The 21,252-nt window shown below is 49.7% G+C and overlaps 2 protein-coding genes across 2 annotated transcripts in view; one reads left to right on the top strand and one right to left on the bottom strand.

Moving 5' to 3' along the window:
* Window positions 1–1,918, top strand: part of LOC140207763 (uncharacterized) — a 20,667-nt gene extending 18,749 nt beyond the window's left edge. The window contains exon 2 of the mRNA XM_072276318.1: window positions 1–1,918. This exon is cut by the window's left edge and continues 1,345 nt beyond it. The gene's annotated coding sequence lies outside the window, so the exon portion shown is untranslated.
* An 8,132-nt stretch (window positions 1,919–10,050) lies between these two features.
* LOC140207195 (E3 ubiquitin-protein ligase ZFP91-like) overlaps window positions 10,051–21,252 on the bottom strand; it is a 67,931-nt gene continuing 56,729 nt past the window's right edge. Inside the window, exons 8-10 of the mRNA XM_072275556.1 lie at window positions 20,811–20,925; window positions 16,618–16,717; window positions 10,051–11,266 (exon numbers count right to left, since the gene is read on the bottom strand). Coding sequence (XP_072131657.1) covers window positions 11,053–11,266; window positions 16,618–16,717; window positions 20,811–20,925 — 429 coding nt within the window. The 3' untranslated portion in view covers window positions 10,051–11,052. The remainder of the gene's footprint in view (window positions 11,267–16,617; window positions 16,718–20,810; window positions 20,926–21,252) is intronic.

Genomic DNA, 21,252 nt, shown 5'->3' with positions numbered 1-21,252 from the left:
AGGAACTCGCCAGGGCAGGGGGCATCTTGGGGGGGGGGGGAGGGGAGTGAAGATCGGCGTTTCAGTCTGAGGCCCTTCATCAGGGTGGAAAATGTTCCCTTTTCCCCTGCCCCTCTCCCTTTCCCAACCCTTCGTGAGTCCTCCTGCCCGATCACTCCCAGTCCCCGATCATTGACTTCCCTTCTGTTGCTCCCTCACCATCACCCAAGGCCCTTCTCTCGCCCGGCTCCCCCTCTCACAGCCGCCCAGCCCTGTTCCCTCTTCCCCTGCACAGCTCCCCTTCTTTCTCCCTGCCTATGCAGTCACACTCCCTGTACTCCATCTTCCCAGTCATGGAACATAGAAAATCACAGGCCCTTTGGCCCACAATGTCCTGCCGACCACGTAACCTACTCCAGACACTGCCCAGAATTTCCCCAGTGCATAGTCCTATATGTTTCTAAGCTCCATGTATCTATCCCAGAGTCTCTTAAGACCCTATCGTATCCGCTTCCACCACTGTCACCGGCAGCCCATTCCACACACTCACCACTCTCTGCGTAAAAAACTTACCCCTGACATCTCCTCTGTACCTCCTTCCAAGCACCTTAAAACTGTGCCCTCTCGTGTTAACCATTTCAGCCCTGGGGGAAAAAAAGCCTCTGACTATCCACACGATCAATGCCTCTCATCATTTTATACCCTCTGTCAGGTCACCTCTCATCCTCCGTCGCTCCAAGGAGAAAAGGCCGAGTTCACTCAACCTGCTCTCGTAAGGCACGCTCCCCAATCCAGGCAGCAATGCTTTCTCCCATTTCCCCATCCAATCACGCCTCCTATACTCCATCTTCCCTGCCCTCTATCTCCTCTTCCACTCAGTCCCTCCTCTCTTCCCCCTCCCCATCCAATCACGCCTCCATTTTTCCTGTCTATCTCCCTTTCTAGTCTCCCCCTTCTCTCCATTCTATCTACCGATCTCTCCCCCGTCCCTTCTGTTCACCCTGCCACAGTCAGTCGCGCACCCTCCTCCCAGAGTCTCACTTTCGTCACACCCCCTCAGCTGCCCTCTTCCTGAATCCCCCTCTCATCCTCTGTATCTCTCCCCGCCGCGCTCACTCCCACCTGTTAGTTCTCACTCTTCCTCTCTGCCTCTCCCTCCCTCCCTCCATTCCCCTCATCTCCCTCCCCGCGCCTCCGGTGGGCCGGCGCTGCAGCGTTTACGCGCAAAGCTGTGACAAGTCGGCGCATTTTGGTGTTTAATTCCACCGCCGTTTGTAAGGGTCAAGTTGCTAACAACTTGCTGGAAATCCGAGCAACACACGCAAAATGCTGGAGGAACTCAGCAGGCAAGGCAGCATCGATGAGGGGGGAAAAAGCACAGTCGGGCCGAAACCCTCCGTCAGGACTGGGTTTCAGCCCGAAACGTCGACTGTACTTTGTACCCATAGATGCTGCCTGGCGTGCTGAGTTCCTCCAGCATTGTCTGTGTGTGTGTGTTGCCGTCCTCTCCGTGAACCGCGCAGTTTCCTTTCCGGGTCTCCGGTTTTCCTCCCGCAGTCCAAAGGGCGTACCGGTGAGCTGGTGAGTTAGACATTGAAAATCGTCCCGTGGTAAGTCTGTGGTCAAATCGGGGCCGGTAGGCCTGTCTTGCGCTGTGTCTCTGAATAAAATAAAGAAGTAGATTTCAGCGGCGGCGATCGGGGTTCAGTTAGCACCGCTGTCCCCGGGGAGTCTGCACTTGTCCCCGAGACCGCATGGGTGTCCCCTGGGTGTGAAAAGACTCCCAAAAAGGCGGGCAATTTGGGGTCGGGACGTTGCAGACGTGCTGTACTGGTTGCCGGGAGCGTGGCGACTCCTGCTGGACGCCCCCGGCATCTCGCAAATGACGCGCCGCGGGCTTCGATCTACGTGTGACAAATAAAACTAATCTTTTTTTAAATCTCTTTCGCTTCTCCTTCTGAAATGATCCCACTCCCTCTGAATTCCTGTCTGATCTCCCCCCCCCCCATCTCCCTTTACTCCCCCTTTCGCTCCATTCCCCCTTTATCCCACATTTCCCTCCCTTCCGACGTTTCGGGCCGAGACCCTTTGTCAGGACTAACTGGAAGAAGAGCTCGGCAGATTTCCTCGTGTTTGCCCTCTGAATTCCTGTCTGATCTCCCCCCCCCCCCATCTCTTATTAATCCTTTTGCTTCATTCCCCCTTTACCCCACATTTCCCTCCCTTCCCACGTCTCCACTCCCTGTCAATCCCTTTAACCCTTCCGTTTATTCTACCTTCCCCCTCATCTCCACCTCCCTTCACTCCCTCTGTTCCCTTTATCTCCCTCCCCTCCTTCCTGTACATCTCCTCTTCCTATGACCTCTCTTTCTGTGCTTCTCTGATCTGCGCTCCTCCCTTCCCCTCATCTGCGCTCCTCCCTTCTCTCCCTCCCCGTGCCCCTCATCTCCCTTTCTTCACTGAAGTCCGGGGTGAGGGGGGAGAGCTCAGGGAGGTCACAGTGAGAACACACAGGCAGCTCCGGAGGACTGGGATTGAACTCAGCTTTTGGACGCTGTGAGGAAATGACTCAGATTATGGTCAAAGATTAAGGGAGCTAGGGCTTTACTCTTTGGAGAGAAGGAGGATGAGAGGAGACATGATAGAGGTGTACAAGATAATAAGAGGAATAGATAGAGTGGATAGCCAGCGCCTCTTCCCCAGGGCACCACTGCTCAATACAAGAGGACATGGCTTTAAGGTAAGGGGTGGGAAGTTCAAGGGGGATATTAGAGGAAGGTTTTTTACTCAGAGAGTGGTTGGTGTGTGGAATGCACTGCCTGAGTCAGTGGTGGGGGCAGATACACTCGTGAAGTTTAAGAGACTACCAGACAGGTATATGGTGGAATCTAAGGTGGGGGGGGGATATGGGAGACAGGGTTTGAGGGTCAGCACAACATTGTGGGCCGAAGGGCCTGTACTGTGCTGTACTATTCTATGTTCAGTATGGGCCTTCCGAACAATTTATTCGTCTTTCGCTCTCTCAATCTCACTCTCTTTCTTACTCTCACTCATTTTCCCTAAGTCAGCCTCTCTAAACTCTCTCTGACTTTCACTATGTCACTCTCTAACTCCCTCACCCTCACTCTCAGTATCTCTAACTCTCACTCGCCGTCTCACTAACTCTCTTTTACTCCCACTCACTAATTCATTCTCTCTCTAACCCTCCCTCAATCTCTCTCACAACTCTCGCTGGCTCTCTGTCTTACTCTCAATCTAATTCACCCTCCCTCTCTCTAACTCTCACTCTCCCTCCCATCTCTGCCCAGGGCCTACTCATTCCCAATGCCCTCTTTTTTTCGACCTCTGAACCATCCCAGGCAGTGACTGGGTCCTCCCAGCTGGACCTCCAGCCAGCAGCCCCTTGGGTGAACAGTGCGCGGGGCGGTGCTGCATCCGGAGAGGGCGCAGAGTAGATTCCCCGGGGCTGAGGCTGGTAAGCCCCACAGCGTAGAAAGAGACCCTTCGGCCCAACCCGTCGGTGCCGGCCAAGGTGCCCGTCTCAGCGGGTTCACTCTCTGCCCCTCCCTATTGTCCAAGTGATTTTAGGATTTTTTTTAAAAAATTAGTTACTGTACCCGCCTTAAGGCCGACCGCACTCCGTGGGCCACAGCAGGTTCCCGTAAGAGACAGCAGGAGAATTAGGCAATTCGGCCCATCGGGTCTGCTCCGCCATTCCGCTATGGGTGATTTATTTCCAACCCCTTTCTCCTGCCTTCTCCGTGTAACCTTTGACACCCTTATGTTGGTATCTCTTGCTGAACTTTGTCTTGTTCTGTGTTTTCCTCCTAGCCGTCAGTCTGTGGTTTTGTATTGCCATGTGCTCTTGTTTGTTTCTATGCCCCATGTGCTCCTGTCCCCCCTCCTGCTCTGCTCCAGTCCCTGGATTACTGAGTACTCCGTCTCTCACCTATTTCCCATTATTACCTGCATTGCTGCCACTTCTGTCTCCTTCTGCTCCACCTATCATCTGCCTCTCTGTATATTGCTCGGTGTGTTTCAGTCCCGTGTTTGTTGCCAGATTGTGCCAGTGAATTTTCCTGAGCCTTTCTTTCCAGCATTCCTATCTGTAGTCTGTCCGTCCGAATATCGACTCTGCCTGTTTCCCGATTCTGGTTTTTGGATTTCTCCGGATGTTTTTGATCTCCGCCTGAATTTTCACGCCAACTTTGTTCGCAGCTCGGGGGTTGTTACTCAATTAATATCACTGTGTGCACAGTACTGGGTCTGAATAGCTTTTCAATAGCTGATGGGCTTTAATGAGTCAAACAAAAGATGTCCCTTCAGAACAAAATCCCCACCCCCACCCCCTCCCCGGAGGGTCTCGGCCCGAAACGGTGACTGTTTACTCCTTTCCATAGATGCCGCCTGGCCTGCTGAGTTCCTCCGGCCTTTTGTGCGTGTTGCTCGAGCTTTAACGAGACGAGCGCCTGTGGTGGCTCCGGCCGCCTACTCGCTGGAGCTTAGAAGAATGAGCGGGGTGGGGTGTCTCATTAAAACCCCGAGGAAGGAAGGAACGAACGAACGAACACACACACACACACACACACAAAACGCCAGAGGAACTCAGCAGACCAGGCAGTATCAGGAAGGTGGATTGGGAGATCAATAGTGTTCAGCTGTTGGGTGAGAGGTCATGGGTTGAGGTTGAAAGGTGAAATGCTTAAGGGGAACATGGTGGAGGTTAGGGGAGGAAGTTTCTTCACTCGGAGTGAGGAACAAGGTGCCAGGAGACGTGGTGGGTGCGGGATCGGACCCGGGGGCGCGTTCTTTCGAGGCTCTTGGATCTTGTGCCGCATGGGGTTGGGGTGGGAAACGATAGAGTGTCCGGGGTGACGTAGTAACTCTTACTTTATTTAGAGAGACAGCACCACTGAGGTTCCTTAGGGTTGTTATAGCCAAGGGTGTTAATGGAGGGTTAAGTTCCCGCTACCTGTTAAATGCTCCCAATGGCGTGCGCCTCAAACAGCCTCTGACACCCAAACCCAGATTCCTGGCCTTCGCCTGTGGCTTAGCTCCTAAGCCCAAGGGTACCGTTTCCCCACTGACGGGAGAAGGGGCAAAGGCGGGACGCCGGCGCCTTAAAGCCAGTCGCTTCGGGCAGATGGGGCTCCTCAGCCGCGGCTGGCAGTTCATCCAGGAGAAGAGAAAATCTGATCTCCACCGGCTGTCCTCCCCTGAACAATAAGTACTACTTTTGGGGGAGACCCTGGGGGAAGCAACAGTGGAAGAGGATGGCAGCAGTGATAAGGGACCCTATAGTTGGGGGGGGGGGGCGGTCAGACAGGCGATGTTGTGGACGCAGGAAAGAAACCCGGATGGTAGTTTGCCTCCCAAGTGCCAGGGTCCGGGATGTTTCTGATCGCGTCCAAGATATCCTGGAGTGGAAAGGACAACAGCCAGAGGTCGTTGTACATATTTGTACCAACGTCATAAGTAGGAAAAGGGAACAGACACACTCAGAACACCAGGCACTGTCAGTGGGTACAGGCAAAGGGAACACACACACTCAGAACACCAGGCAATCTCAAGTGGGTACAGGTAACAAATGGAACAGTGAGGTACAGGCAAAGGGAGCAGACAGACTCAGAACACCAGGCAATCTCAGTGGGTACAGGCAGAGGGACAACACTCCGAACACCAGGCAGTCTCAGTGGGTACAGCAAAGGGAACACACACACTCAGAACACCAGGCAATCTCAAGTGGGTACAACTAACAAATGGAACAGTGGGTACAGGCAAAGGGAGCAGACAGATTCAGAACACCAGGCAATCTCAATGGGTACAGGCAGAGGGAACACACACATTCAGGACACCAGGCAATCTCAAGTGGGTACAGGTAACAAATGGAACAGTGGGTACAGGCAAAGGGAGCAGACAGATTCAGAACACCAGGCAATCTCAATGGGTACAGGCAGAGGGACAACACTCTGAACACCAGGCAGTCTCAGTGGGTACAGGCAAAGGGAAAACACACACTCAGAACACCAGGCAATCTTAAGTGGGTACAGGTAACAAATGGAACAGTGGGTACAGGCAAAGGGAGCAGACAGACTCAGAACACCAGACAATCTCAGTGGGTACAGGCAAACAAAGGGGGCAGTTAGACTCAGGACACCAGGCACTCAAAATGGATACAGGCAGACCATGGGAAGAGACACACTCAGAACAGCAGGCACTCACAGTGGGTACAGGTAGTGTGCAGACACAGTCAGAACAACAGGAAATTAATAAGGTATTCTTGGATTTTTTTACTCTACCCTTTATAAATCTGGTTTTCCTGACTATTGTGGAACTACTTTTATGAATAGTTTCTTACAAAGATTGAATATACCCAAAATTTCTATTCAAGATATGAATACATCAGATGCGCCTATTAAACAACAGGAAATAGCAAGGGCTATATCCTCTTTCCAATCAGGTAAAGCTCCGGGACCCGATGGATTTACAGCAGAATTTTTAAAGACTTCTACTGGAATACTTACACCTCATTTATGCCAAATTTTCATTGATTCTATATCCCCTGGAACACTTCCCAAAACTTTCTATGAGGCATCAATTTCATTAATTCCCAAAAAAGAATAAGATTTATCCGAATGTGCCTCTTTCAGACCAATTTCCTTATTAAATGTGGATTCTAAAATTCTTTATAAGATTTTGGCCAACAGGCTCGAGAATATTTTACCTAAGGTTATTTCTAAGGATCAAACTGGATTTATTAAGAATAGATATTCATATTTTAATATTTGGAGATTATTGAACATTATTTATTCTTCTCCATCTAAAGACTCCGAATGTGTTGTTTCCCTTGATGCAGAGAAAGCCCTTGATAGGGTAGAGTGGTCTTATTTATTCGAGGTTTTAGAAATATTTAATTTTGGTCCAGGTTTTATTTCCTGGATTAAGCTGAGCTATCAAGCTCCTATGGCAGCAGTTATAAATAACAATCAAAAATCTCCTTATTTTGGGCTGTACAGAGGTACCCGGCATGGTTGTCCTCTTAGTCCGCTATTATTCAACCTGGCTTTAGAACCTTTTTCTATTGGTCTGTGCGACTCTAATAATGTTCAAGGTATTAAGAGAGGAGATAAAGTGCAGAAGGTTCCGTTGTATGCAGATGACTTGCTAGTTTATATTTCAGATCCTAAGAAATCTATTCCTTCTATGTTATCTATATTTTCTGAATTTCGTAGTTTTTCTGGATACAAATTAAATTTCTGGATACAAATTTCCTATTAATAACTACTTGGATCAATGTGATCAAATTCCTTTTAGCATTGCTAAAAATAACTTTACTTATCTTGGTATTAAAATTACCAAAAATTTTAAGGACCTGTATAAATATAACTTACTTCCATTAATTGAATACACATAACAAATACTTTCAAAGTGGTCTCCTGTGACATTATCATTAATTGGTCGAATTAATGCTATTAAGATGATATTGTTACCGTGGTTCTTATATGTATTTCAAGCACTCCCTTCCTTTGTTCCTGAACTGTTTTTTTTTGATAGAACAGACTGTAAAATTTTATCTTATATTTGGAATAATAAAAATCCTAGATTGAGTAAACCTCTTGCAGAAATTTTAAAAAGCATGCCAAATTTTAGAATGTATTACTGAGCAATTAATATTCGATATATTTCATTTTGGATTCATTATTCAGACATACGATTGTCCTTTATAGGTGGATTTGGAGAAAAACTCGGTGAAGGGGTATTCTTTGGGCCCTTTACTGGGAGCTTCTTTACCTTTTTTTGCTAAGATTGGTAGTCGAGACCTCAATTCCATTATTAAACATACATTAAGAATTTTGTTTCAGTTTCGTAGATTTTTTGATAACTTTCTTTCTAGTAAAATCCATCTTAATTATTTTCTTAAACCATCAATCAGACCTTTTTAATTTGGAAAACCAAAGGAATAATGACTTTGTTAGACTTGTTTATAGGGGATTGTTTAATGTCTTTCACTCAGTTAGTGGACAAATATGACTTGCCCAATGCAACTCCTTTTAGATATTTATGAATTAGGAATTTTTTACATAGTTTACTTCCAAAATTTCCCCCTGCTTATTCACTCAATATGATAGATACTCTTTTTCAGGTTAAACCATTTCAAAAAGGACTGATAGCTATAATTTATAAATGGTTATTGAATTTGTGAAAGGTATCTAACAATAAAATTAAATGTGCGTGGGAATTGGAATTTCGAGTCACTTTCAGATAATCAATGGGATAAAATTTTTCATTTGGTAAATACTTCATCTATTTGTGCCTGTCACTCCTTGATACAGTTCATGGTAGTACATCGGGCACATACAGTGGCACGCAAAAGTTTGGGCACCCCTGGTCAAAATTTCTGTTACTGTGAATAGCTAAGCGAGTAAAAGATGAACTGATTTCCAAAAGGCATAAAGTTGAAGATGACACATTCCTTTAATATTTTAAGCAATAAAACTTTTTTTATTTCCATCTTTTACAGTTTCAAAATAACAAAAAAGGAAAAGGGCTTGAAGCAAAAGTTTGGGCACCCTGCATGGTCAGTACGTAGTAACACCCCCTTTGGTAAGTATCATAGCTTGTAAACACTTTCTGTAGCCAGCTAAGAGTATTCCAATTCTTGTCTGGGGGATTTTCGCCCATTCTTCCTTGCAAAAGTCTTCAAGTTCTGTGAGATTCACAGGCCGTCTTGCATGCACTGCTCTTTTGAGGTCTATCCACAGATTTTCGGTGATGTTTAGCTCAAGGGACTGTGAGGGCCATGGCAAAACCTTCAGCTTGCGCCTCTTGAGGTAGTCCATTGTGGATTCTGAGGTGTGTTTAGGATCATTATCCTGTTGTAGAAGCCATCCTCTTTTCATCTTCGGCTTTTTTACAGACGCTATGATGTTTGCTTCCAGAATTTGCTGGTATTTAATTGAATTCATTCTTCCCTCTACCAGTGAAATATTCCCCGTGCCACTGGCTGCAACACAAGCCCAAAGCATGATCGATCCACCCCCGTGCTTAACAGTTGGAGAGGGGTTCTTTTCATGAAATTCTGCACCCTTTTTTCTCCAAACATACCTTTGCTCATTGCGGTCAAAATGTTCCATTCAAAAGGTTCAAAGGAACATCTAAACAAGCCTGATGCAGTTTGGAAACAAGTCTTGTGGACTGACGAAGTCGTTATGCCTTTTGGAAATCAGCTAATCTTACTTGCTTAGCTATTCACAGTAACAGGAAATATCGAAATTTTGAACAGTGGAGCCCAAACTTTTGCATGCCACTGTATGTCAAAGGATAAATTAGCCCGTATTTTTCCCAATATTAATCCTATTTGCGACAGGTGTCATATTGAGGTGGCTACTTTAACTCATATGTTTTGGTCTTGTATCTAGATAATTTTTGGAAAGATGTCTTTAAAACTTTATCAAAAGACTTGAATTTCGACTTACAACCAAATTTAATTACAGCAATTTTTGGGATAATTCCACCGGAAGCAGGATATATTCCTATTTTCGCTGAACGGATGATAGCTTTTACAACTTTATTGGCTAGGAGAGCCATTTTGCTTAAATGGAAGGACTCTAATCCACCTACTATTTTTTATTGGTTTACCTCCATTACGTCCTGTCTAAGTTTAGAGAAAATAAGAAGTCGGACATTCGGTACATCCTTTAAATTTGAAGAAACCTGGCGACCTTTTGTTCAATATTTTCATATGGCTTGATTTATTGCCCTTCCAGTTACTTTCTTGAAACTTTGGATTTGATCATTAAGTTTCTCTTTTTTCTTGCTTTTACTCTCAGTATGGGCTGCCCAGTCTCTTTTTTTCCCTCTTTTTCTTTTTTTTTTATTTTTTGTTTTTGTTTATACAGAATAGTGGTTTTTTTCAAATGCATATAAAATTATAAAAGTTTCTTTTTTCTTTTTATGAAATGATAAGAGGAGAATCGATTATCTTATTTTATTATATACTATTAGATTAATACCATGTATGATCTTGACAATGTTTATTTTACCTTTTATATGTATTATCGATATAGATATTTGAGATAATTCTCCTCGTTTGTATATATGTACATTTTTTAAATTAATAAAAAGATTGATAAAGAAAGAAAGAGAACGAGCACCGCTCACCCGCCCTCGGAGGGGAGCAAGCTGACCCCGAGCCCCCGGAAAACCAGCCACACGCACGGGCAGACGGAGATAGAGAGAGAGAGAGAGAGCGGGGCCGCGGCTCACTGCGAGATCACCCAGCCCCCGGGGCCCCTCCCGGTCTGCAGAAAGACAACGCGTTGGAAGAAAATACTGTGTTTATTGCTCTCTGTTTTCAGTTTTAATAGTTATTTATACAGATTTATTCAACTAAACAGTGCTCACGGTGGAGTCTATGGTTTCTTCTATGTAATCCAGTAACTTAGAATTGTAACAAGACCCTGTCACCACCAGCTCAACACTACTTACAACAGCCACACCCATCACTGCCCGTCCGAGGGGGGGTTGGGCTACAGGTATTTACAGTTCAGTACAACCCACAGGGGGTGAAAAAGCCAGCGCCTCGCCCACACCCCGCGGCACTCTCGTTTGCCCTCGTGCGCCCCGGTCTCGAGGGAGGCCGGGGTGGGGATGGCGGTGGGAGTGCGTGCATGAGGGGGGGGGTGGCGCCCTCCCTCTGGCGAGCTGAGACGAGGGAGCATCCCACACACATGCCGAGCACCTTCTGAGGAGACGAGAGGGCGCACTAAACCCCTCCCCCCCCCCACCTACCAACCCCCCGCGCCGGAGGACGGGTGCGCTCACATAAATAACCCACCCCCTCACCTACAACACACGAACACATGCCCCCGCACACGCACTCCACCCTGTGGGCCAAAGCTGTTTCCGCGCTCTCTCCCTCTGATGTTCCTCCTCCCTGCTCCCCCCCTCCTCTCCACTGACCAGGGAGGGAGGGGAGAGGAGGGGGGGAGAAGGGCGGACGGGCACTTGCCAGGGTGACTACCCGCAGCCCTGTTGTTTTGGGGGTGGGTAGAGGGAGGTTGGGGGTGGACTCTAGGACTGCACGATCTCCGAGTTCTCGGCCAGTGCCTCGGCGATGACCAGCTCCGGGTGGGACTTGCTCTTGTGGGCCACCACGCTGTCCTTCTTCTCGAACTTCTTGCCGCAGACGTTGCAGGAGAACTGGTAGTTGGCGTCGGCGTCGTGCTTCTTCATGTGCCAGTTCAGCGAGGCCTTCTGTCGGCAGGTGAAGCCGCAGATCTCGCACCTGGGGGCGGGGGAGAGAGAGAAAAAGACAAGATCGGTGTCTCCGACTCCGTTGGCTTGCGGGCGAGATTCCCCGTCTATCGGCCGTCGCGAAACGACAAGCTCACTGCCACCGGGACGAGGCCGCGCTCGGGTTGGAGGGGCAACACCCCGTGGTGTTTGGGAAGCCTCCAGCCCGGGCACCGATTTCACCGACACCCCGCGGTATCTTCGCCGCGCACCCAGCCCTGGCCCTGCCACCTCGTTGTCCGTTCTCCCGTCCCTCCGTCCCCGGACTCACTCGGCCCATCACCTCCCTGTCTTTCTTCAGCCCTTTACCCCTTCCGGCAATCTCACTCCCCAGGGTTTAACCTCACACACTCACCCCACACCACCAACCTCACCCATCATGAGAAATGGGAGCAGGAGTCGGCCATCTGGATCTGATCTGGCCACGGACTCATCTCCACCTACCTGCCTTTTCCCCATAATGCTTAATTTCCCTGCTGTGCAAAAATCTATCCAACCTTGTCTGAAATATATTTACTGAGGCAGCCTCCACTGCTTCATTGGGCAGAGAATTCCACAGATTCACCACCCTCTGGGAAAAGCAGTTCCTCCTCATCTCCATCCTGAATCTGTTCGCCCCAATCTTGAGGCCGTGTCTCCTAGTTCTAGTCTCAGCTACCAGTGGAAACAACTTTCCTGCCTCTATCTTATCTACCCCTTTCATAATTTTATATGTTTCGATAAGGTTCTTGCCCGTTATCGACAGGGAGTGCCCTCCCCACAGTCCCAGTTTCTGTTTCACCTTGGCAGTCCACTCCTGCCAGTTCTTGTTGCACGCCTCAGCCGCTCCGAACCAGATCCCCAACACCTTCACGTGGTCAGACCTGATGGTGAAGGGGACGCTGGATCGGTCGGGCCAGTTGCCGAAGAGCATGGCTTCGCTCTTCGTGCGGTTGACCCTGGCTGCTGTACTTGGCGCAGGTCTGGCCCGTCCCCCGCTCCTACAGCTCGGAAATCACCCGGGCTGTCTTCAGATTTGTCTGGGGATCCAAGATGGAGCGGGTGAGACGGACCGTCATGCACAAGTCCCTGGACAACGGGGGCAAGAATGTCCCCAATGTCGCCCTCACCCTGATGGCCAGCTTCGTATGTGGCTGCATCAGGTTGTGTGTAGAGCCCAGGTATGTGGGCACCAAGTACCACTATGTGCCCAGGTTCTACTTGTCGCCCTGGCTGCGAAGGATGGGTCTGGCCCCACTCCCGCGCAACGCCCCAGTCAGCTGGTCGTTGCCGGCATACCTGTCCTACGTAGCAAAGTTCTTCCAGGAGAACGCCTTTGACCACAGGGTCATCAGGCAGTGGTCGGCACGAAGTGTCCTGCAGGCACTGCAGGAGAAGGACGTGATGGACACAGTGGGGTGGTTCCCTGAGCAGACTGTCCAGTTCATCTGGCAAAATGCCTCATCGCCAGATCTCACCAACAGGCACCAAGACCTCGCCTGGCTGGCGGTGAGAGGGGCCCTCCCAGTCAGAGCCCTCCTGTACGCCCGGAACGTCGTCTCCGCACCCCACTGCCCACGGGAGGACTGCAGTGAGGAGGAGTCTGTGACCCACCTCTTTGCACACTGCCAGTTCGCAAAGAGGGTGTGGAGGAGGATGGACGGGCTAGTGTCACGTTTCATCCCCAGCAGCTGCGTGACAGAGGACTCTCTGATCTACGGGCTGTTCCCGGGGACGCACACGGAGACCAACATCCGGTGCTGCTGGCAGATCATCAACTCGGTGAAAGACGCCCTTTGGTCAGCCCGAAACTTGATGATCTACCAGCACATGGAGATGTCCGTGGGAGAATGCTGCCGACTGGCACACTCTCGGCTGCAGGAGTACGTGCTGAGGGACACACTGAAACTTGGTGCAGCCACCGCAAGGGCCCGGTGGGGAAGGACCACAGTATAGGTTTCTCCACCCGTGGGAGTGGGAGGGGTCGGTGGGTGGGGAGTATACCTCTCAACAATGAGATGCTAAGCTGAACTACTGGAGTGTCACGTGGGTGGCTATAAATACGGATATGTACTGACTATAATGGAAACGTATGTAAAGGAGGGAAAGTTATTGAATGGTTTATTGTATATATTTATTTTTGAATAAAGTATATTTTGAAATTTAAAAAAATGTTTCTATAAGATCCCCTCTCATTCTTCTGAATTCCAGTGAGTACGGTCCCAGGCGACTCAATCTCTCCTCATAGGTTAACCCCTTCACCACTGGAATCCACCTGGTGAACCTCCTCTGCACCGACTCCAAAACCAGTCTATCCTTCCTCAAGTCAGCAGACCAGAACTGCACACAGTACTCCAGGTGCGGCCTCACCAAATCCCTGTACAGCTGCAGCATCACCTCCCTGCTGTTGAATTCAATCCCTCTGGCAGTGAAGGACAGCGTGAGAAATAGGAGCAGGAGTCGGCCATTCGGCCCATCGAGCCTGCCCCGCCATTCAATAAGATCACGTCTGCTCTGGCCATGGACTCATCTCCACCTACCTGCCTTTCCCCCGTAACCCTTCATTCCCCGACCGTACAAAAATCTATCCAACCTTGTCTGAAATATATTTACTGAGGCAGCCTCCCACTGCCATCACCTTCCACCCCCCACCTCCTTATTCTGGCTTCTTCCTCACCCCCCTCCCCCCGTCCTTTCCAGCCCTGGCGGAGGGGTTCTCGGCCCAAAACGCTGACTCATTTACTCCTCTCCGTTGTGGGCCGGAGAGGAGTATACGAGTTGACTTGCTGAGCAGCCCGGCATCCGGTGTGCATCAGAGGTGAGGGTGCTGCTCAGTCAGTTCAGAAGCCGGGGGGGGGGGGGGGAGCACAAGGTGTAACGTGGACCGTAGAAACGCATATTAAAGGTCATCCTGCTACTCGAGTTAAACAACACACACACACACACATTATACTGCTGTCTGGTCGGTTATATATACCCCTACCGTGCAAAAATCTATCCAACCTTGTCGTAAATATATTTACTGTGGTAGCCTCCACTGCGATCATCTTCCACTGTACTTCCTTCCCTCTGCCCCCACCCCTTCCAACCTATCTGTCCTATCAGTGTGAAACTGGCTTGAAGTTTATGGAATTGAGGGAATCAAGTAGTGAGATCATGGAACCTGTACAGATTGAAAAGGAGGAGGTGCTTGCTGTCTTGAGGAAAATTAAAGTGGATAAATCCCCGGGACCTGACAGGGTGTTCCCTCGGACCTTGAAAGAGACTAGTGTTGAAATTGAACTGGCCCTGACAGAAATATTTAAAATATCGCTGTCTACGGGTGAGGTGCCGGAGGATTGGAGAGTGGCTCATGTTGGTCCGTTGTTTAAAAAAGGATCGAAAAGTAATCCGGGAAATTATAAGCCCGTGAGTTTAACGTCGGTAGTAGGTAAATTATTGGAGGGAGTACTAAGAGACAGAATCTACAAGCATTTGGATAGACAGGGACTTATTAGGGAGAGTCAACATGGCTTTGTGTGTGGTAGGTCATGTTTGACCAATCTGTTGGAGTTTTTCGAGGAGGTTACCAGGAAAGTGGATGAAGGGAAGGCAGTGGATATTGTCTACATGGACTTCAGTAAGGCCTTTGACAAGGTCCCGCATGGGAGGTTGGTTAGGAAAATTCAGTCGCTAGGTATACATGAAGAGGTGGTAAATTGGATTAGACATTGGCTCAATGGAAGAAGCCAGAGAGTGGTAGTAGAGAATTGCTTCTCTGAGTGGAGGCCTGTGACTAGTGGTATGCCACAGGGATCAGTGCTGGGTCCATTGTTATTTGTCATCTATATCAATGATCTGGATGATAATCTGGTAAATTGGATCAGCAAATTTGCTGATGATACAAAGATTGGAGGTGTAGTAGACAGTGAGGAAGGTTTTCAGAGCCTGCAGAGGGACTTGGACCAGCTGGAAAAATGGGCTGAAAAATGGCAGATGGAGTTTAATACAGACAAGTGTGAGGTATTGCACGTTGGAAGGACAAACCAAGGTAGAACACACAGGGTTAATGGTAAGGCACTGAGGAGTGCAGTAGAACAGAGGGATCTGGGAATACAGATACAAAATTCCCTAAAAGTGGCGTCACAGGTAGATAGGGTCGTAAAGAGAGCTTTTGGTACATTGGCCTTTATTAATCAAAGTATTGAGTATAAGAGCTGGAATGTTATGATGAGGCATTGGTGAGGCCGAATCTGGAGTATTGTGTTCAGTTTTGGTCACCAAATTACAGGAAGGATATTAATAAGGTTGAAAGAGTGCAGAAAAGGTTTACAAGGATGTTGCCAGGACTTGAGAAACTCAATTACAGAGGAAGGTTGAATAGGTTAGGACTTTATTCCCTGCAGCGTAGAAGAATGAGGGGAGATTTGATAGAGGTATATAAAATTATGATGGGTATAGATAGAGTGAATGCAAGCAGGCTTTTTCCACTGAGGCAAAGGGAGAAAAAAACCAGAGGACATGGGTTAAGGGTGAGGGGGGAAAAGTTTAAAGGGAACATTAAGGGGGGGCTTCTTCACACAGAGCGTGGTGGGAGTATGGAATGAGCTGCCAGACGAGGTGGTAAATGCGGGTTCTTTTTTAATATTTAAGAATAAATTGGACAGATACATGGATGGGAGGTGTATGGAGGGATATGGTCCGTGTGCAGGTCAGTGGGACTAGGCAGAAAATGGTTCAGCACAGCCAAGAAGGGCCAAAAGGCCTGTTTCTGTGCTGTAGTTTCTATGGTTAAAAGAGATAGACTGTGCACGAGTCTGCATGTCTGCCTGTCTGTCCGAGTGTGCGCATCTGTCCGTCTCTTTTCCCATTCCCAAGGCCAGCTCCCTTCTGACCACCTTTCTCCTCTCCTCACCTGCCATGACCTCTCCCAGGTGCCCCCTCCCTCCTTCCCTTTCTCCCCCCACTGCCCACTCTCCTCCCCTACCACATTCCACCTCCTTCAGCGACACACAACCACACACACACACACACACAACATGCCGGACAGACTCAACAGGCCGGGCAGCATCGACGGAAAAGAGCGAACGGTCGACCTTTCGGGTCGAGACCCTTCGGGCAGGGCTCATCGACGGAGGAGCTCGGAGTCCGTCCGCTCTCTCCCCAAGCTTCTTATTCTGCTCCCAGATGGGCGAGGCTGGAGGTAGGGAAGGACCAGCGGATGGGCCCCTGGATGGGTGAGGGCAGAGAGATGGGTGAACCTGGATGGTTGAGGGTGGAAAGAGAGGGGAGACGGAGGACGGCGCGAACCGGCTCCACCACCCCGGGACACACCCACGGCCGGCCGGCCGGACACGGACAGGGTCTGCGCCAGTTAATACTCACTGCAGGGGCTTCTCGCCTGTGTGAATCATCCTGTGCACAGCCAGGTTGTGTAAACTCTTGAATGCCCGGGCGCAGTACTCACAGATGTAATCCCGCTGATCTGTTTTTGGGGGGTGGGGGGAGAGAAGAGACACAGTGGCGGTCAGAAGGCTTGCAGGTCTTCCCCCGCGCGGCGGCAAGAGCGGACGAAGGGGGCCGCGCGGTACTGGACTGAGAGTCGCCGTGCAAGTTGGCGAGACGGGAGAGGAGCGCCCAGGCGGACACAGAGCGGGATTGCCAAGGAGCCCGCCGCGCCCGAGGTGAGGCGAGAACGGAGACGGTTGTCAATTTCGGGAAGGGGGTCACACATATTCCAGGCCTCATTTAGGGGTCAGCGGAGAGCAGCTTCAGGTTCCTGGGTGTCAACCATCTCCAAATAAATACCAAACAAACATCTTGGAGGATCTGTCCTGGGCCTGGTGCATTGAGGGACTCAAGACTCTACCGGGACTTCGAGGAGGTTTGCTGCATCACCAAAGACCCCAGCGGTGGATCACATTTTAACTGGCCGCACAACCGTCTGGTATCGAGGCGGCAGAGCATGGGCTCACAGCAGGCTGCGGAGGTCTGCAGAGCCTCCATCGCCCATGATCAGCTTACATTCATTACAGGGAAGTTATGAGCGTGGGTGGAACATCGGCTGGTTGGCAGAAAACAGACAGAGGGAATAAAGGGATGCTGTTCTGGCTGGCTTTTGATTACCAATCGAATTCCACAGGGGTCAGTGTCCGGACCGCTGCTTTTTAGGATATATGTCAATGATTTGGACCGTGGGATTAATGGATTTGTGGCTAAATTTGCTGATGATACGAAGATAGGTGGAGGTGCGGGTAGTGTTGAGGAAACCATGAGCCTGCAGAGAGACTAGGGGGAATGGGCAAAGAAGTGGCAAATGAAATACAATGTTGGAAAGTGTATGGTCATGCCTTCGGTGGAAGAAACGAACAGGCAGACTGTTATTTCGATGGGGAGAGAGTTCAAAATGCAGAGATGCAAATGGACTTGGGAGTCCTTGTGCAGGATACCCGAGAGGTTGAGACAGTGGTGAAGAAGGCGAATGCAATGTTGGCATTCATTTATAGGGGTGTAGAATATAACAGCAGGGATGTGATGTTGAGGCTCTGCAAGGCACTCGAGCCACCACACTTGGAGTACTGTGTGCAGTTTTGGACTCCTTATTTTAGAAAAGATATACTGACATTGTATATGGGTTCAGAGAAGATTCACGAGAATGATTCCAGGAATAAAAGGGTTACCGTATGAGGAACGTCTGGCATCCCTTGGGCTGAATTCCTTGGAGTTCAGGAGAATGAGGGAGGGGGGATCTCATAGAAACATTCCGAATGTTAAAAGGCCTGAATGGATTAGATATGGCAAGGTTATTTCCCATGGCAGGGGAGTCTAGGACAAGAGGGCACGACTTCAGGATTGAAGGACATCCATTTAGAACAGAGATGAGGAGAAATTAGAGGGTGGTAAATCTGTGGAATTTGTTGCCACGAGCAGCTGTGGAGGGCAAGTCATGGGGTGCATTTAAGGCAGAGATAGATAGGTTCTTGATTAGCCAGGGCATCAAAGGGTATGGTGTGAAAGCAGGGGAGTGCGGATGACTGGAAGAATTGGATCAGCCCATGATTGAATCGATGGGCCAAATGGCCTACTTCTGCTCCTTTATCTGATGGTCTTAAAAATCCTGCTTCTATGTCACAGTCATACTTGATGGGCCAAACGGCCAAATTCTGCTTCTAGGTCTTATGGTCAATAGGTCGGTAGAGAGATTTGGGTTAAACTTGGCATGGCGTTTGGCATAGAGATCGCAGCCAAAGGTCGCGTCCTCCTGCTGAAGTGATCTGACTCCCGTGACACAGCGAGCACAGGCATGGGCGAGGCTTCTGGCACGGGACGTCAGGCAAGCAGGAGGCCTCGAGGAGGTGGCGAGAATGGAGGGCTGGCGCGTGAAGGGCAGCACGAGCGGGACAAGGGAGGTCTGCACATCGAGCCTCTGATCCGGAAAGAGGGGGCACGGGCCCCATAACAGCCAGCTGGGAATCGTGTGAACCCTTTGAGGGGCTTGCTGGGGGGAGGTGGGGTGCGTGCCTGTTGAGGGGAATGAGGAGGGTAAAGGAAGGACATGAGCTACCTCCAAGATTGAGGAGAATTCAGAAAGTTTATGATCATTGATGTGTCGTAATTTTTTTTTTTGCGTTCTGCGGCAGTACAGCGCAAGGCAAAAAATTAGCAAATAGTGAACATTAAATTCAGTAAGCAGTGCAAGAGAGGAAGAGTGAGGTTGCGTTCATGGGCTGTTCAGAAATCGGGTGGCGGAGGGGAAGAGGCTGACCCTCAAACGATGAGTGTGGGCCTTCAGGCCCCTGATGGCGATAATGAGAAGGGGGTGAGGAGAGCCATTTTATTGAAGTGGAAGGATTCTAATCCACCTACGGTCTTTTATTGGCTCTCCTCCATTATGTCCTGTTTACGTCTAGAGAAAATAAGAAGTCGGACACTGGATACATCCTTTAACTTTGAGCAAATCTGGCGACCTTTTATTCAATATTTTCATTTAATTTGATTTATTATTTTTCCAATTTTTGTTTTGAAGTTTTAGATTTGATCAGAAAGTCTCTTTTTTTTGGTCGTAGCCTCAGAATGGACTGCCCAGTCCTTTTTTTCGTTTCTTTTTTTTTGTATAGTGTGGTGGTTTTTTTTTCCTTTTCATTTAAAATTCAAAGTTTTTTCTTCCCTCTTCATGAACTGATAAGAGAATTGCTGATTTCTTTTTTTTAATTATATATTATGTACTAGCTTAACACTATGTATGGTTTTGATAATGTCTATCTTAATCTCGGTTTGTATTGTTATTGATATACATATTTGAGATAATTCTCCTCTTGTTTGTATTTATGTTCCTTTTAAATCCATAAAAAAGATTAATAAAGGAAACAGAAAAGGGGGCCTCCTCCCCAACGGCACTATCAAGAGGGCACGTCCCAGATGCCGACAGTCCTTAAATGATGGAAGCCACCTTCTCGAAACAAGTACTTGGTGGTGAGGAGGTTTGGGCCCCACAGCGGAACAGGCGGACTTTATGAAGCTGTGCTGCTTCTATTCATTCCTGCCCGCACGGGCTCTGGCGAGGCCCCGGACAGGGTGCTGCGCGGTCGGTCGGCCGGGTCACCCAGGATCCGGGGAGGGCAGGCCCAGACGGACATGAGAAGATGGTTAGCGCTGTGGATAGTGGAGAAGATTTTCAACCCATACCAGAGGGGATTTACAAGGGCGCAGACTCGAAAGGGCGCCCCTCTGAAACCGAGGAGGGATTTCTTCGAAGGGAGGGTGCCTCATCTGTGGAATTCACTGCCACAGGGGAGCCGAGTAGGGTCGGGGGGAAAAAAGATCAGTCACGATTGAATGGTGGAGCAGACTGAATGACTTGATAGTGGTCCCATTGCTTCGATATGGTGGATGAGGGTCTTTCTACCTTCGGGGGTCAGGAAATCTAAAGCTTGGGGGCGCAGGTCTGAGGTGAGGAGGGAAGGATTTAGAATGGGACCTTCAAAGCTTCTACACACACACACACACACAGGATGGTGAGCCGATGGATCATGAAAAGCTGCGTGGACGGGCACAAGGACGGGAAAGGTTTAATAGGGGCTTGGGGACTGGGGGGCTTTATTTCTTTTTTTTTAAAACTCAGAAAGCGGTCGGTCGCTGTCTGAAATGAGCTGCCAAAGGTTGGAAAAGGGTACAACAGAAGCAACTTCTAAGAGGACCCCTGGGCAGGGACACGGACAGGAGGGGCTCCCAACCATTCTCCTGCTGTGGACCGATACAGTTCGGAAAGGGTGTCGGTGGACCCCAGGTCCGGGAACCGCTGGTTTGGAGGGAAACGGGCCAGATGCCGGCAGATGGGATGAGCTCGAGTGTGCGAATTGGTCAGGGCAGATGAACTGATCAAAGGGCCTGGAGAATTCTTGGCGCTGGAGTGCATCTGGGGTGCAGGGTAAGCGGGAAGCGGGCAGGCGGCGCAGGGGGGCGGGCAGCAGGCAGCCACTGAGGTTCAGGGCCAGCGCCCGGCCGAGAGGACAGGCCCGCGGCGGCGTCACCCGGAGCCCGGGGAGGGAGAGGGCGCGGACACCGCCCCGCTCGGTTACCTGAGTGGTGCTTGGTGTGTCGGAGCAGCTGCTTCTGGAGTCGGAAGAGCCGGCCGCACGACGGGTGCGGGCAGACATACTTCTTCTTCAGCATGTGCTGGTACCTCATGTGGTGCTGTGGGGGGGCGGGGGGAGAGAAAGAGGGGGAGGGTGGGTGGGGGAGTCAGTGTTAGAAAAGAGTCTGGAGGATGGGCCCCTGGAGAGACCCTGCTCTCGATCGCGACGGCACCGGAGGGAAGCAACACGCACAAAATGCGATCCCCTTTTGCCCGGGGGCCTGGTGGTTGAGGGGTGGTAACTGCCCCTGAACCTGGTGCTGCAAGTCCTGAGGCTCCTGTACCTTCCGCCAAACGGCAGCAGCGAGGAAGGAGCACGGCCTGGGCGGTGAGGATTGTTGATGACGGACGGATCAAACGCCGATAGACAAATCCACTCAATAGCA

The sequence above is a fragment of the Mobula birostris genome, chromosome 13 (assembly GCF_030028105.1).
Source record: "Mobula birostris isolate sMobBir1 chromosome 13, sMobBir1.hap1, whole genome shotgun sequence".
In the NCBI taxonomy this organism is placed as follows: Eukaryota; Metazoa; Chordata; class Chondrichthyes; order Myliobatiformes; family Myliobatidae; genus Mobula; species Mobula birostris.
This window is presented reverse-complemented; position numbering and strand designations above follow the sequence as displayed.